This window comes from Globicephala melas, chromosome 10 (assembly GCF_963455315.2).
Source record: "Globicephala melas chromosome 10, mGloMel1.2, whole genome shotgun sequence".
NCBI lineage: Eukaryota > Metazoa > Chordata > Mammalia > Artiodactyla > Delphinidae > Globicephala > Globicephala melas.
In genome coordinates, this window is record NC_083323.1 from 96173494 (window position 1) to 96190625 (window position 17132).

At 53.3% G+C, this 17132-nt stretch overlaps 2 protein-coding genes across 3 annotated transcripts; one reads left to right on the top strand and one right to left on the bottom strand.

Annotated features, from left to right (window-relative positions):
* Positions 1 to 9835: 9835 nt before the first annotated feature.
* Positions 9836 to 13761, top strand: SPSB2 (splA/ryanodine receptor domain and SOCS box containing 2). The gene is given in 5 exon segments (XM_060306324.2): positions 9836 to 10301; positions 10463 to 10808; positions 10811 to 11212; positions 11298 to 11324; positions 12159 to 13761. Coding segments are annotated over 4 exon segments (789 nt in total). The 5' UTR covers positions 9836 to 10301; positions 10463 to 10546; the 3' UTR covers positions 12257 to 13761.
* Positions 12625 to 16196, bottom strand: TPI1 (triosephosphate isomerase 1). Of its 2 annotated transcripts, XM_030834582.2 has the most exons (7): positions 16033 to 16196; positions 14788 to 14911; positions 14600 to 14684; positions 14393 to 14525; positions 14022 to 14107; positions 13357 to 13444; positions 12625 to 13226 (listed from the first exon to the last, which is right to left on the bottom strand). In XM_030834582.2, exons 1-7 carry the CDS (start codon positions 16145 to 16147, stop codon positions 13111 to 13113), a joined length of 747 nt encoding a protein of 248 aa, XP_030690442.1. In that variant the 5' UTR covers positions 16148 to 16196; the 3' UTR covers positions 12625 to 13110. The 2 variants fall into 2 exon arrangements, with proteins under 2 accessions (XP_030690442.1, XP_060162306.1); XM_060306323.1 differs by lacking the exon at positions 14788 to 14911 and having other exon boundaries at positions 16033 to 16166.
* Positions 16197 to 17132: the final 936 nt, after the last annotated feature.

Consider the following 17132-nt stretch of genomic DNA (forward strand, 5'->3'; position numbering starts at 1 on the left):
GTATGCACCTCAGCTATCTGGGGCCAGTATCCTGCGTTTTCTCATCCTGAGTTTCCTCAGGTTCACCGTGGGGAGTGGCTGCAGTCTGAGGGCTGCTAGATGGCAGGCATGCTTTGTTTCCTTCCTGAGTTCCCTCAGGGCTCACCAGCTCACCACTGGAGGGCTGCAATTGCTGATGACTGTGACATCCTTTGTTTACTGATATGTCAGGCCATGTTTTATTTCTCAGTCTTGATTCCATCTACTTCTTTCCATCTTCTGTGACACCTCTCTGGCCCAAACTATTATCATCACTCTCTGCAACTAGTACAGTAGCCTCGTAAATCGTCTTCCTGATTCCACACTCTCTCATCCAGCCATCTTTCAAGAGCAGTCAGAGTAAGCCTTTTCAAATGTAAAGAGAAGCCTCTGGCTTTTCCTATTGCCCTTAGGATAAAATGGTTACTCATCACCCTAGCCTAGAAGCAAAGCCTGAAACCGAGCAGGACCCTGTGGGGCCCTCCCTGGTACAAATCCTTTCTGTGTCCCCAGTTTCTTATTTGTAGAAAACAGGCTTCATTCACAAACGTCCCTAAGTTCCAAAAGGCAGGTTCAAACAGTTGCTAATCAGGGAAGGGAGGGAATGCAGAAAAAAGGGAGAGCAGTGAAGAAACAATAGTGCAACCTTGGAGCAGGGTCCTTGTTCCTCCCCAAGGAATATACATAATAATACCTTCGAGGCTTCCCTGATGGCGCAGTGGTTAAGAATCCGCCTGCCGATGCAGGGGACACGGACACGGGTTCGATCCCTGGTCCGGGAAGATCCCACGTGCCATGGAGCAGCTAAGCCCGTGCGCCACAACTACTGAGCCTGTGCTCTAGAGCCCACAAGCCACAACTACTGAAGCCCGCAGTCCTAGAGCCCGTGCTCCGCAAAAAGAGAAGCCACCGCAATGAGAAGCCTGCGCACCGCAACGAAGAGTAGCCCCCGCTCGCTACAACTAGAGAAAGCCCGTGCACGGAAACGAAGACCCAAATGCAGCAAAAAATTAATTAATTAATTAATTTAAAAAATAATAATACCTTTGAGCTCTTCTGCAGGAACTAAGGCCCCCACCCAGGTGGAGGATGGCACCGCCCTGTTACCTCACCACCAACCAATCAGAAGAAAGTCACACCCTGTAGCCTCACCCCAAATTTTGCCTATAAAAATTTCTCCCCCAAACCATCTGGCCACCTGTTCTCCTTGCTTGGCCCTGCAATAAACCTTTCTTTGCTCCAAACTCCAACATTTTGGTGTGTTTGGCCTCACCATGCATTGGGTACGTGAACTTGTGTTCTGTAGCAAGCCCAGCAAGGTCTGTCATGACCTTTGCTATTGAGCTCCAGCCACACTTAGGTCACAGGGCCAGCTCTGAAACCGTGCAACCCAGATTGGGACTTGAACCCACGGGTTTTTGAGATCACACACCTGGTCTCAGGACTTAATGAAGCTCAGGTTCTTGATGTCTCATGGCAGAAAGAATTCAGTGAGAGACAAAGTAATAGGTAAGAAGTGGACTTATCTAGAGAGAAACACACTCCAGAGACAGAGTGTGGAAGGCGAGAGGCCCTGAAATATGGGGGTGGTTAGTTTTTATGGACTGGGTAATTTCATAGGCTAATGAGTGGGAGGATTATTCCAACTATTTCGGGGGAAGGGGTGGGGATTTCCAGGAATTGGGCCACTGCCCACTTTTTGGCCTTTTATGGTTAGCCTCAGAACTGTCATGGCGCTGTTGGGTGTGTCATTTAGCATATGCTAATATATTACGATGAGTGTATAATGGGGCTCAAGGTCCACTGGAAGTCGAAACTTCTGCCATCTTGGACCTGGTTGGTTCTAACCAGTTTTTGTCATGTCCTATGGCTACATCATTCTTTTAAAGGTTGTGCCCTGCCCCCTTCCCTCCTGTTTCAGTTCCTTCTCCCACCTAACTCCCTCCTTCTTGTGGCTTTCACTTATATTCTTTGCTTTTGTGTGGAACTCTTAACTAACACCTTGATACTGAACCAAACTTGGATCTGCTTGCCCATGCACAGTAAAGCCAATCTAATGACACCGGGTTGTGGTGAAGGAAAATGCAGTGTTTATCGCAGGGCTGCAAGAGAGTAGCCCAGGGCAGCTGGTGCTTAAAACACTCAAACTTCCCATTGGTTTCAGCAAAGCAATTTTAAAGGCCAGGTGAGGGAGGGGGAGTCCCAGTGTATATGATCAGCTCGTGCACAATTTTCTGAATGGTGAGGTAACAGGCCGGTGTCACAGGGGTTAACATTATCAGTCCTTAGGCACCCGTAGGCTATGTGCTCATGGCCATCAAGCGGTTAATTTCTTCCACTTGGTGGTGGTTCTAGCATCTATGAAACAACTCAGGAAATGCGCATCAGATACTATCATCTAGGTACTTTGGAGAGGAGCTATAAAACAGAGGCTATGTGGGCGGGGTCTGTCCCAGGAAGGCCCATAGGGTCCTGCTCGGTTACATCCTGAGGTCTTCTAGGCCTTCTCAGAAAGGCCATTCTTCTTTTCTTTTTCTTTAATTAACTTACTTATTTTATTTATTTACTTTTGGCTGCGTTGGGTCTTCGTTGCTGTGTGCGGGCTTTCTCTAGTTGCGGCGAGAGGGCGCTACTCTTTGTTGCGGTGCACGGGCTTCTCATTGCGATGGCTTCTCTTGTTGCAGAACACGGGCTCCAGGCGCGCAGGCTCCAGTAGTTGTGGCTCGCGGACTCAACAGTTGTGGCTCGACGGCTCTAGAGTGCAGGCTCAGTAGTTGTGGCGCACAGGCTTAGTTGCTCCACGGCATGTGGGATCTTCCTGGACCAGGGCTCGAAACTGTGTCCCCTGCATTGGCAGGTGGATTCTTAACCACTGCGCCACCAGAGAAGTCCAGAAATGCCATTCTTAAGCATAATCTAAATTAGGATTCCCTCTTACCGGGCCCTGTTTTTCCTTGATGGCAGCAAACACAATTTGTCTTTATACCTGAATTTGTGGATCGAGTTTGTTCCTTTCCAAATGTCATCAAGTACTTCTATGTCAGATTCTTCTAACTCCAACAGACTTTCAGTTTTGCTCTGCATCCCTACCGCCCAGGCCCAGTGCATGCCACATAGTAAGTGCTCAATAAATACTTGCAGAATCAGTATTAAATGTGATTTTTAAAAGTAATTAAGAACTTCCTGCCCTCAATTTGGATTTGCTGTACAGATGAAATGCCTTTAGCTCCTCCCTCCACTTTGTGAATCACTAATGAGTGAACAAAGGACAAGCCAGGGAGCTAGCCCCACTTAGGATTCACTAGAAGGAAATGAAGGCCCTGAAGGATATAAAGGTGGAGAAAAACTAGAAAAAGTTAAGTCAGTCTTTTAAAAACTGGCAATGATAAACAAAGGGGCATTCGATTTGGCAAGTAAGACTTTTGATGACTGATGGATCTAGGCTGGCAGAGTTTAAGAGGGAGTGGGTTTTGTAGGCCTGCTCCTTTCCCCTGAAGTTTCTAGAATAACCTGGGTGTCTCCTACTTCCGGCCTCGCTCTCCTCCCAGGTGAACACAAATACTGTCTCCTGTGGACGGTCCCTAGACAGAACTACACTGACCGTGGGAAAAGGAGAGAGATGGGGAAGTAAGGACGGTTTTTTGAGTGATGGAGGAAGGAAGCCCTTTAAACGTAGATAAACTCCATCAGCCTCTATTAGCAGATCTGCTGAAGCACTAGTTCCTTCTACTCTCCCGTGGAACCCGAAGCTACAGCCGTCCCTCAGCAGCCCTCACTTCCGCCCTGGGACCTTTGTTCCGGCGCAGAATGTTCTAGACGCAAACGCCAGCGCCGGAAGGAGTGGGCGGGGGCGGGAGCTTGCAGGCCCCAGGCGGCCCCCTGCGGCGGGCGGGGCTGGCGGGGCGGGGCGGAGATCGCGTCACCGCTGCGGCCGCTGGGAGGCGCGCGAGCCACTCGGGCGGCCCGCCTGCCGCGCCTGCGCACGTAACCGCGCACGTGACCGCCCCCGCGGGGAGTCAGCATGTCCCGCCTCCCGCTGCGCCGCGGTTACGTAGCCGGCGTCCGGGCGGTAACGCCGGTGTCACGTCTGCTTTAGGGCGCGTTTCCTGCAGTCGCCATTTCGTCCCCGCCTGGGGATTTGGCGCAGTGGCCTCTCAATTTTTGAGCCCCGTTGCTGCCGTTTGCCAGCTCTAGTCACAGGGAAGTCGTTTAACCCTTCGGAGCCTCGCTTTGTGAATCTGTAAACATTGGGCCGTCTTCGTTGTGGGGATTAAATGAGATGTGGTGGGGTTTCATCATAGGCACCCTTAACGTGAGCGCAACCATTCTCAGATTAAATAGGGCGGAAGGTCTCCAGCCACCATTCCACGCGAGCGGGAGGAGGCGGGAGACTGGATTCTGTGCTCTCAGCCGGTTCTCAGCCTCTCGTGTGTTTCTTGGGAGGCTGACTGGGTTCTAGTGTTTTGCTTTTTAAGCTAGATTCCAGTGTTTTAAGATGCCTCTTTTCCGCATAACACGACCCACCTGAAGGCAGTCTAACCATTTCATCTGGCGCCCAGCCAAAGAAACAGATATCCCTTCCCATGCTGGAAGAAAAATGAGCTTACTTAAGGAGGGGCAGTGTGTCCATCTCCAACGTGGCACATGAGTATGATCTCAAGAAATTACATGTGGGTCTTTCCTGGTGGCTCACTGGTTAAGAATCCACCTGCCAATGCTGGGGACACGGTTTCAAGCCCTGGTCCAGGTAGATCCCACATCTTCCTGGGCGGAGAAACTAAGCCTGTGCGCCACAACTACTGAGCCTGCCCTTTAGAGCCGGCGAGCCACAACTACTGAAGCCTGCGTACCTAGAGCCCGTGCTACGCAACAAGAGAAGCCACCGCAGTCAGATAACCGCGCACCACAGCGAAGAGTAGCCCCCTCGCCGCTTCCAGAGAAAGCCGGCGTGCAGCAGCCATAAATAAATAAATTTTATTTTTAAAAAAATCACATGTGCAGTCAAGATTCAACAGATTTCGTGAAGCCAGGTCATCAAGTTCTGTAACCGTTAAAGTGACAGCAAAGTACACGTGATAAATCTTTAAAAGCACTAAACTTATTCCTGGAAGAAATGAAGCAGAAGTATGTGCCTCACAATGGCCATACATGGCAGAAAAAGAAAAAGAAAAGCTCTTGGTCTCAAGTCACAGTTCACACCTCCTGCCAGAGAAGACAGCCTTGGGATGGAAGGATTTCAAAACCAGTCAAGGATGGCGTAACAGTTTTAAAAACCAAAAACGTTCAAACTGTTGAGGCTGTATCAGTGGAGGAACAGGAAGCAAAAGCCACCCAGAGCTACTAAACAGAAGTATTAGGCAAAGGGCTAGCTTCCAGAATATAATGAGGCTGGTATCTTCTGATGGGGAAATGCCCAATTGCCATTAAAGTTCCAAACTAGAAACACAAGGCCCTGGTTTGATAGCAACTAATGACCTTGTGACCACCTCTCTCTTCTCTCCTGGTGGCAGTGTAGCACTCTGTTTAATAAAGCCAGAGAGTTCTACAGAGGTACAAATCCCAGTGCCCCCACCGCCCCCATTTGTTTTTTTGTTTCTTTGTTTTTTGCTGTACTCTAGCAATCAAATGCAAAGTCCTGGGTGGCTGCAGCACTTTGCCTGATTCTGTTTTGCAGTTTACATTCTAGAAGCCAAGTAGGATCTCAGAGAGAAAAGCCTTGGCTTTATTGCTGCTCACGGGCGGCAGTACCACTCTGAGGTACCACACACTTTATGAGTGTGCTCATAAAGGCTTTGAAGTCGTCTTCTCTCTAACGTCACCCCTATCCTTCATTCTGCTGATTAAGCATGAGTTGCTGTTTCAAAGGCACATGCATGAGGCTGAGATTCCTCCTTGACTCCCAGAGCCAATTGAATGCTAACCCTGATCTTAACGTGGTCATGAGTTGGAAGAGTTGAAAGTGCTCCAGTATTGCCAGTTGCATCTTTATATTAAGCAGTCATGGAAACAACCAAGCCTCAAACAGTCCTTGCTTGTTGGGAAGAATGTGTTTAGTATTTTAAGGGTTTTCTTTAATTTTTTAAAATACATTTATTTATTTATTTTTGGCTGCATTGGGTCTTCGTTGCTGCGTGCAGGCTTTCTCTAGTTGCGGTGAGAGGGGGCTACTGTTTGTTGTGGTGCACGGGCTTCTCATTGCTGTGCCTTCTCGTTGCGGAGTACGGGCTCTCGGCGCGCGGGCTTCAGTAGTTGTGGCGCACGGGCTTAGTTGCTCCGCGGCATGTGGAGTCTTCCCGGTCCAGGGCTCGAACCCGTGTTCCCTGCATTAGCAGGCGGATTCCTAACCACTGCGCCACAAGGGAAGTCCTGTAAGGGTTTTCTATTGACAAAGAAGTGAAACTCACTGTTTGGCCTAACAAGTGGATTATTATGGCTTTGTGGAAGAAATGAAAGAACTTGAGAGCCACAGAGAAACACTAATAAAAAGCTGAGGAACTGATAAAATCATCCCCAGAAGATAAAGATAGGAAGAACAGGAAGAGAAGAACAGTTCAAATCTTCATAAACTTGTTGAAGTGTTCCATGCTGTAAATACCTGAATGATTTAATTTCTGAATAAAATCCCTCCATGGAGAGAAACCTGAAAATTACATTTGGTTAAATCTATGCATTGTAATTCCTTGTAACCCGGCAATTCTGCACAGTAAGTACGCACCCAACAAAAATGAGTGCCTAGGTCCATCAAAAGAATCTGCAATACTGTACATAGTAGCTTTCTCTATAATAGCTGAAAATGGAAACAACTCACATGTCCATCAACAGTAGAATAGGTAAACTGTGGTATATCCATACAACGGAATACTGTAAAATGATGGAAGTAATGAGCTACCTTTTCATGCAACAACATGGATGTAAAAGTTAAAATTACTCGTAGCATTGTGGAACATCTGAGCTATTACCAACAAATGTTTGAGCAGTCCAAGATTCGGTGGCAACAATTGGTGAAGAAACGTTTTAAACCACCAGCAGCTGAGCAGCTGCAACTTCTCAAGCTGAACTGGAGCTGGCCGTGGATTAAGCTTGGTATCTGACCCCCAAGACATGATGTCTTTATTTTTGTTGTCACACTGGCAGGAATATCCAGGTTGGGTGGATGACAAGTGTTCAGGTTCTTTTTTTTTTTTTTTTTTTGCCACACCTTGCAGCACGTAGAACCTTAGTTCCTGGATCAGGGATTGAACTCATGCCCCCTGCAGTGGAAGCGTGGCGTCTTAACCGCTGGACTGCCAGGGAAGTCCCCACATCCTTCTTGTTAATATGCTTTCTTCTTTCCCTTTAATTAAAACAATGTAAAATGTTATTCTGTACATCATTATATGTGTACTGCCATGTATTGTATTTGACCTGAAACTAACGTATGCTGTACCTAATAGATGGGGTAAGTAAGGTATTTTCAAGGGTAATTTTAACTCTGAGACAAATCTGTCACCTTACCTCTGCCGACTCTCTATCCCCTCAAAATGTGAAGCGTGTAGCACAGTGCCTGACACACAGGAGGTACCTGTTCAGCACCTTCAGCCTGGACACCCACTTTCCACAGTCCACACGCACTCTCTCAGTAAAATTGCCGATGACCCCAAAAATCATGTAGGTAATCCAACCTGAATTGTCTGCTGTGCTGTGTCCTCCTTGACCCTCTCCTCACTCTACACATTCTCTCCAGGGCTCCTCTTGTTCTCATAGTTCAGCTCCTGGCTAAAGGCTGATACACCTCCCAAATTTATATCTCCAGTCCAGGCCTCTCACTGCCCGTCCAGTCCCGCCATTTTCTTTTTCTTTTCCAGACCTGCCACTGTCAAGAGTGTTCTGGATGGTTCCATTGGGTTGTTGCTCAGGCACCTCAAGAACACGTCCTAAAGTGAACTCACCATCTCTCTCTCCCACCCTCCTGCCCCTGCCCCCATCGGCTCCTCTTTCTGTCATCTCCGTCTTCTCGTGGCACCACCTTCCAAAATAGTCTTCCAGTCCAGAAAACGTCCCTTTCTCCTTTCCCTGGCCTCAGCATCTAATCAGTCACCAGGTCTTGCAGTTTCATCAGTGTTTCTTGAATTCTTTTCATCCTTATTTTGACTGCCCTATTTTAGGCTCTCACCACTTGTCACCTGGGCCGCTCCACTGCTGCCGGGATGCTTTTTCTAAAAGAAGTTTCTAACCATGTTCCTCTCCCGCCTCTCTCCTACGTGGCTCCCCCATTACCCATCTGTCCTACAGGGTAACATTTGCATTCTTAACTTGGCCTGCAAGCCCTCCTGATCTCACACCGACTTCCCTAGGCTTGCGTCTCATGCTGCAGCAACCCTGAAATCGTCCAACTTCCCCAAACCCAGCTATCGCTTCTGTTTTATTTTCATGTTGACCTCTCAGTCTGAATGTCTTATTCATGCAGCAACTCTAATCCAACCTCTAGTCCTGCAGAACCACCTCTCAGGCAAATTCCTTGTCATTCTTAAAGATTCAGCCCAGGGACTTTCCTGGTGGTCCAGTGGGTAAGACTTCGTGCTCCCAATACAGGGGGCCTAGGTTCGATCCCTGGTGGGGGAACTAGATCCCGCATGCATGCTGCAACTAAGAAGTCCACATGCCGCAACTAAGATCCAGTGTGCCACAACTAAGACCCCAGGCAGCCTAAATAAATAAAAAATAAATACTAAAGAAAAAAAAAGATTCAGCCCAGTGTCATCTCCTCCAGGATACTTTCCTTTCTGAACTGCTTGATCTCTGGTTAGGAGTCCCATCCTTTTTACTCCTATAGTACTTTCTGGATATCCAGAATTTTATCTGCCACACGATAAACTGTTTCATAAATGTCCTTGTAACTTCCTTGAAGATTCCCTGCTTAATCCTCAGTGCTCAGCACAAATGATTACATTTGAACCAGAAACTAAGTGCTTTACATGTATATAACCTCACTGAATCCTCACTAGAGCCTATGCAGTAGATACCAATAGTATCTCCATTTTACAGAGGGAGAAACAGGCATGAGGAGGTTAAGAAATTTACCCAAGGTCCCCCGCATACGGGCCTTCAGGTGTTCACACCCAGTCAGCCTGGCTCCACAGCTGGCATCATTTACCACTAATAGTAGATTGCCTCTCCATGAAGTGGGCACTAAGTAAATGTTAAGGAAACAGGAACAGCTATGCTTAGTGAGTACAAACTATCCAGCAGACTCTGTGCTAAGTGCTTCACCTGGATTACCTCAACTCCATAACAACCCTGTGAGGTAAGTACCATCGTTATTCCCATTTTATGTAAGAGAAAACAGGTTTAGAGAAGTCTGGCAACCTCTCCAATGTCAGAGAACTAATTAGTGGTATAGCTGCACTCACAACCAAGGTCTTATCCACACACTCTACCAGATGAGGCTGACAGCTCAGGAATGGATTGTCGGGTAGGATGAAGGCTAGAACAGCACGCAGACCCATGACGCCTATCGTTCAGAGCCAGAAACTCAAGAGTTCAGAACCTCAGGCACAGAGCAGGCTGACTCACAACCCGGGTCAGAAAAAGATCAGCCCAGTGACAGTGACCCAGAATCACCAGGACTCGGAAATAGATGTCACCACAATGGAAGCCCTTCCTTGACCTCCTGTCCCATATCCCTAGGGGCTCAGGAGCTGCTGGCCCAGGAAGCTCAAAGTTCTTGACGGTGGAGAACAGACCTCCAAAGCGATGATAACATGAAAGGGTTAACTCCGAGCTTGGGCGGCCAGGGGCGGACTCCATCGCAGCCGGGTAAGATTTAAGCGCCCGGCCCGCCTCCTCGCGGGGGCGGGGCCTCGGGGCGAGGAGCGGCCTGGGACTGTGACCAGACGTTTACCGCCCGGGAATGGGCTCTACGCGCTACGTGCCCCCAGCGGCCTAGGCCGGAGCCGAGTGTTAACCGCCCCGCGAGGGGCCCCGCGGGGGCGCGGTCTCGGGGCGGGGCGCGGCGCGACCTGAGATGGTGACAAGAGAGTTAACCGCCCGGAGGGGCCGTGGGGGCGGGGCCGTGGGGCGGGACGAGGCCTGGGGGAGGTGCTGGCGGCGGAAGAGGCCGGCGGGCTGCGCCCGGCGCGCTTCGGCCACTTTAGGCTGCGCTGCTCCGGAGGGCCGGCGACCTCCCGGCACGGGAAGCCCTGCGAGGTTCGAGGGCGGTGACAGGGGTGCGGGGCGCGCGAGGGGGAAGGTCCCTCGACAGGCCGAAAGGCGGCGAACTCGCGAGTCTCGAGAGCCCGGGACAGGTGGGTGAGGGCAAGGTAATGATGGGCCTGGGAGCTTTGGGGGAGCAAAGAGGGAGGAGCGGGGCGGTGAGCAAACCTGGGGAAAGGATGGGGCGTCTGGGTGAGGGGTCCCCTGCAGGATCCCTCGCTTCACACACTCTTCTCTCCCAACTCCTCTCTAGGTCGATCCCGACCGAGAGCTCGACTTTCAGAAGAGAGACGCCCCAGCAAGCCTCTTTAGGGGAGTTCTCCAGCTCCTCACCTCCATGGGCCAGACAGCCTCGGCAGGGGGCGGCGGCAGCAACACCCACACCCCGCAGGCCCTGTACCCTGACCTGTCTTGTCCCGAGGGCTTGGAGGAGCTGCTCTCGGCTCCCCCTCCTGACCTGGGGGCCCAACGGCGCCACGGCTGGAACCCCAAGGACTGCTCAGAGAACATCGAGGTCACGGAAGGGGGGTTGTGCTTTGAACGGCGGCCCGTGGCCCAGAGCACTGATGGGGCCCGGGGTAAGAGGGGCTACTCGAGGGGTTGCACGCCTGGGAGATCAGCTGGCCCCGGGAGCAGAGGGGCACCCACGCTGTGGTGGGCGTGGCCACGGCCCTCGCGCCGCTGCAGGCTGACCACTATGCGGCGCTGCTGGGCAGCAACAGCGAGTCGTGGGGCTGGGACCTTGGGCGTGGGAAGCTGTACCATCAGAGCAAGGGGCCCGAGGTCCCCCGGTATCCAGCCGGACGTCAGGGTGAGCAGCTGGAGGTGCCGGAGAGGCTGCTGGTGGTTCTGGATATGGAGGAGGGAACTCTGGGCTACGCTATTGGGGGCACCTACTTGGGGCCGGCCTTCCGCGGACTGAAGGGCAGGACCCTTTATCCAGCAGTAAGCGCTGTCTGGGGCCAGTGCCAGGTCCGCATCAGCTACCTGGGCGAAAGGAGAGGTGAGGCCTGGGGCACGTGTGGGGAGAGTAAGTTCTGTCACTGGGGTCTGTGGTTTTGGGATGGAAGCTCAACGCCTTACAAGAGCAGAGGGAACTGGCCTTCATCTGACCCGTCTCCTACCTCTATTCAGTGCCAGGAATGGCTAAGAGTCTTCACAGCTGTTACCTAACTCAATCTTCCTAACAGCCATAGAGGTAAAAGTAAGCCTTGGGAAAGCAACTTGCTAATGAGAGGTGAACCCTCAGAATGAAGTGAAGCACTGTGGGGATTAGGGCTTCACAGGAGAGATCAGCCCCTGGAGCCAGAGGTGCAAAGGGTTAGATTTGTCCTGGGCTAGGTGTACAAGTCCCAGAGGAAGAGGACTGGAGGTGCCAGGCGCCCGGAGTGTGTACCCGGCTCACTGGGCTCTGACTCTGACACATAGCTACTTCCTTCCTCAGTCAAACCCCAGGAAGGAGCCGTTGAGGTCCAGGCACCTGGAAGAGCAGTGAAGGAGGCAGGGCCTTGGGGCTGAGTGGACTTAACTGTTCTGCAGTTGCCGAGTCTGCAGCAGAGGGTGGCCGCCTCTCCCCTGTAGCCCATGGGAGCTGTTGTAGAGTGGAGGAGGGCCACCCTTCCTTTCACCTCCTCAGCCCCAGCTCTGGGGCCTCTCTGGATTCAAAGCCTGGGCCAGCTCCACGGTCACAGCCGCCTCGGCCTGTTGCTTAGAGGGCCTTATTTAGAGCTTCACCCCAACTCCGACCGGGGACGTGTGAGATCCATGATGCGTCCACCACAAGAGCAGATGCAGAACTTCAGAGCACCTTAGACCTCCCCTGAACCGAGGTGGGAGCAGACTTGCAGCAGGAAAACGGAAGGGACTCTGGGCAGGACCCCGTGGTTTGATGATGTCTGGCTGGTGCCTGCACCTGTACTTACTTTCCCTCATTCTCTCTCCCAGCTGAGCCGCCTGTGTGCGCCACGCCCTGGGGGATAGGCGGCTAGGCCACGTTTCTGCTCTGCCCTTGCCCCCCGCCGTGAAGCGCCACCTGCTCTACCGGTGACCCCTGTGATGCCACAGATTGCGCTGGGGCCTTGACCCACCCCTCTGGGGGAGGCAGCACTGCTGGCCTAGACCAGCTGCCTGAAGCCGGTGAGGCTGGGTCCCACCCCACCCCAAGCTCTGGGGAGCACCACAGCCCCAGGGCCACCCAGAGGGTGGAAGGGAGGGAGCTGTTACTCAAGGCTGGGGCAGCCTGGTACACAAGACATTTCTGCAAGTAAAAGTTGGAAGAGATGTGCTGCTGTAGAAACCTGTTTGTGGGTTTTTTTCTTTTTCTTTTTTCTTTTTTTGCACAAGGGTCCCGTGGCTGCCTCAAAAGGGAAAAAGATGATCTGGACAAGTTCAGTGAAGAAGGACACACCCCAAGGCTTAGTGCCAGGTGTTTATTTCCCGCACACGCGGGACTGCTCACAGACACAACACACACAGGCATCGGCACCGTGGGAGGGGGCAGCAGCCCGGCCTCAGCAGAGGACAGGACTTTCTCTCAGCCCCTGACCTCATGGTGTGAGATGGGACAGGATGGGTTCTTGCTCCTGCCTTCACTGGGGACTGAGGGGACCCATAAGCAAACACCCCTCCCACCTCTCAGCCAAGCTAAAGCCACCTTGGTGACAGGTTGAGTTCCAACTGATACTGTAAGTGGAAGCGGGAGTGGCCTGGTCCCAACCATTACAGGGTAGGGTGTAAACGGCAAAGGAAGAGGTACATTTTGGATTAGGCCACAAGAGGCAGCAGGTGACACCATCAGAAGCATGTGTGAAGGTTGGGGGGGGTGGGCAGTACAGTTACTGGGCTTCTGAGCTACCTAGTCCCTGTCTCAGCAGGAAGGGTAGCAGAGACGGGCAGGGCTTATTATTTGGCATTGATGATATCCACGAATTCAGGCTTGAGGGAAGCGCCCCCCACAAGGAAGCCATCCACGTCAGGCTGGCTTGCCAGCTCCTTGCAGGTTGCCCCAGTCACAGAACCTGGGAAGGGAGAAGAGAGGGGGAGAGGTCAGGGATGGGAAGGGGTACTCCAGCCCTACCTCCACGTCGAAGAAGGACTCAGTCGGGTTCTCAGCCCACTCCACCTCCGGCTGGAACCAAACCCACTTACCCCCATAAATTATGCGGGTGCTCTGAGCCACTGCATCAGAGATGTTGGACTTAAGCCATCCCCGGAGCTTTTCGTGTACTTCCTGGGCCTAGAACAAGAAGCTAGACTAAGACTTTCACTCAAAGGGGCAAAAAACGTGGGCACCACTGGAGACAGGCAGTGTGGTTTTGGGACAAGAACCCCGGGATCTGAGATAGAACACCGGGGCTTCGATCCCACCCAGGTCCTGGAATGGATGTCCTTTGACATGTCACTCTCTTTTCTCCTGTCTTTTATTTTTATTTATTTTTTATTAATACCTTTATTGGAGTATAATTGCTTTACAACGGTGTGTTGGTTTCTACTTTATAACAAAGTGAATCAGCTATACGTATACATATATCCCCATATCTCTTCCCTCTTGCGTCTCCCTCCCTATCCCACCCCTCTTGGTGGTCACAAAGCATGGAGCTGATCTCCTTGTGCTGTGCAGCTGCTTCCCACTAGCTATCGATTTTACATTTGGTAGTGTATATAAGTCCATGCCACTCTCTCACTTCACCCAGCTTACCCTTCCCCCTCCCCTCTCCTATCTTTTAAATGAGGGGTTGGCCCAGGTGGTCTCTGTGACTGTCCAGTTCTACCAAGGCAGGGGAGATGAGGGTAGGGCTCCTGGGCTTGGTTACCTGTTGAGGTGTCGCAGTCTTGCCAGTACCAATGGCCCACACAGGCTCATAGGCCAGGACAACCTTGCCCCAGTCCTTCACATTATCTGTGGGACAGAGATCACAGGTGGAAGGGTGAACAGGAAGGAGATAGCCAGCTGTTTCCCCAGGGAATGAGTGACGGTGGCCTACTGACCCCTGGCGGCCGTTAAAGGAACTCCAAGTGGCATCTATACCATCGGGGCAGGAGCAGAAGCGAAAAGGATACAAGGGTTCTCACCCTCCCATTTCCTGCATCAGCGTGGGGATTAAGTCAGGCTGCAGGGCATATGACCCCACCCTCTGAGCCTCCGTAGCCCTGGCTAGGCTCAAAGGTCCCTTTCTCCAGATACCTGCGATGACCTTGGTTTGCTCGAAAACGACCTTCTCAGTGATGCCAGCTTCCCTCTCATCTAGCTTCTCCCCAATGCAGGCGATTACTCCAAGTCCCTCTGCCAGGGCGTGAGCCACCTTCTGCCCAATCAGCTGTTGAGGAACAGACTTGGTGAGACACCTGTCTTGGGATAAGCCATCTCTTATCTCCTCTCCTGGTTACTAACCTCATCTGACTCCCCAAAGACGTGCCTTCTCTCCGAGTGCCCCAGGACCACCCACGTGGCTCCACAGTCTTTGATCATGCCAGGGCTAAAGGAAGAGAACAAGCCACGGTTCAGCAGGGAGCCCACCCTGTCGCTTTCCCCTTCATGAGAATAATGAGGGCTGCGTCCACCACCCACCCACATGTCACCTGATCTCCCCCGTAAAGGCCCCGTTAGCCACTTTGTAGCAGTTCTGCGCAGCCACTGCAATCTTGTGATCTAGCTTCTGCCGGGCGAAGTCAATGTAGGCGGTGGGGGGTGCGCAAACCACCTCTGAGGATAAGATGGTGACAGAGGGGATGAGGTCACAGGAAGCCTTCATTCCCCAGACCCCATCCAGTGCTCGGGAGCCCCCTAGCCTTCACCACTTTCTTAGTTCTGCTTTTGCCCTTTTTCACACCAGCACGATAATCTCTGTCCACTCTGCAGCTCAGGCTGGGCCTGGACCCAACTCTTTGAGCCTTCCAGGTACCCCTGAGAGGCGATGGCCCTTGCCCTGCCCTCTGCTCTTTTAACAGCTGTGGCTCCGATTTCCCCAGGCTATTCTGGGCCTGGGCACCTCCTAGACTCAGCATTCTCTGAGGGCCGACCCCGCCTCCCTTCTAAAATAGCCCATCCCCACCTTCGGAACCGGGCCAGGCAAGGGTTTTTAGCAAAAGCAGAAGGGGCCAACTCCTGGGGTTTGTACTGGCGTCTTTGGGGGTAATAAACCAGAAGGGGATGCCTCTTGATAAGACCCGGGGTTCTGTGCCTTAGGTGCGTGGGAGGGGCAGGGCTGAGGACTGCACTCTGCCGAGGGTGGCAGCGAGTCGACTGGCTCATAGAGGCCTTGCGCTTTCCCGTTTCCAGGCTGGAGAAAGCGGTAGGATCGCTCTTCACTCCCAAATGGCTCAGCCCCTTCCGCGGAAGGCAGGAGTCATGCAGGCCGCCGAGGGGAAAGGGTCAGAGCGGTAGCTCAGGAGGCCAAAGCCACTCGGCCGCCCAGGCAAGGCGCGGGGAGGAGTCTCGGGCTACGTGCGGCGGCGCACGAAGCCCGCGCCTAGGGGGCAGCTTAAGCCCGTACTCAGTCTCCTACCGGGCTGCCGCCGGCCTCTCCCGATCGCCCGCAGGGGCTGGGCTCCGCTTCCATCCCCCGCTCTCGGCGGGTGCAGCCCCCGTCCGCGCCCCGGGGCAACCATCCTCCCGACGACCCACAGTCGGAGGGCACCGTGAGATGCGGCCCCGCCTTTCCGCGTCGACACACCCCGGGTCCTGCGGCCGCGGGGCCAAGGCCCGGACCCCGACAGCCCTGGTCCCCAGCCGTGCACGACCACGCGGACGCCGGCTAAGAGAACTCTGGAGAGGGCGCCGCCACGCCGGCCCTCCCACCCCGGCCCTCCCTGGCCAAGGCTCACCGGTGTCGGCCGGCACCTTGGCCGCGTTCAGAGTGTTGATGAGCTCCCCCAGATTGTTCTTCCGCCCGTTCATCTTCCAGTTCCCCCCCACGAAGAACTTCCTGGAGGGCGCCATTGCGCTGAATCCGGCACCCTGAAGGTCACGAGCAGCGCGCAGCCGCTTCCACTGGCCGCTTATATAGAGCGCGGAGAGGCAGAACTCCGCCCCACCGCGTCCTCTGCCATGACTGGCCCGGCCCGAGGAAGCCCTGCCCCAGGCCCCGCCCCCAGCCCGCGGAGGCCCTGCCCCCGGCCCCGCCCGCCGCCCACGTTGCGAGGTTCTGACGTTATCACCGTTTTTGTAGCAACGTTCCTGGGCTGTCGGGGGCTCACAGTCGCTTCAGCCGCAATTGCCAGACTTTGGGGAGAAGGCGAGAACTGTGCGCCCGGCAGGCACTCCGGGGAGCCCCCGCTTCACGACTGCAGCCCCCCAGAGGGCCAGAGGGATCCCGAGGGGGGCGCTGGCTGCAGGCCCGGCCACTCCACTCCCAGGCTTGGCCTCAGAGCCCTGAGGGGCATCTCTCCCAACTCTGGGAAAATGAACCCCCTTCCCCCATCGGAGCGGCCACATCCCTGACTGCTGAGCAGGCACGTTTGACCTACCAGGGCGAGCCCAGCCCAACAGAAACTGGGCAAGTAACAGGGTTCAGAAGTGGAGGGACGGCCCACGTTGGGTGGAGACGGTGCAGCTAAGAAAGAGGCAGTTCAGAAGTCTGCCCTGACGCCAGGAGTACCCCACTTTTTAAAAAAACTTTATTTTATTATATATTTATTTATTTATGGCTGCGTTGGGTCTTCACTGCTCCACGTGGGCTTTCTCTAGCTGCGATGAGCGGGGGCTACTCTTCGTTGCGGTGCGTGGGCTTCTCGTTGCAGTGGCTTCTCTTGTTGCGGAGCACGGGGTTCAGTAGTTGTGGCTTGCGGACTCTAGAGCGCAGGCTCAGTAGTAGTTGTGGCACACGGGCTTAGTTGCTCCGCGGCATGTGGGATCTTCCCGGACCAGGGCTCGAACCCGTGTCTCCTGCATTGGCAGATTCTTAGCCACTGCACCACCAGGGAAG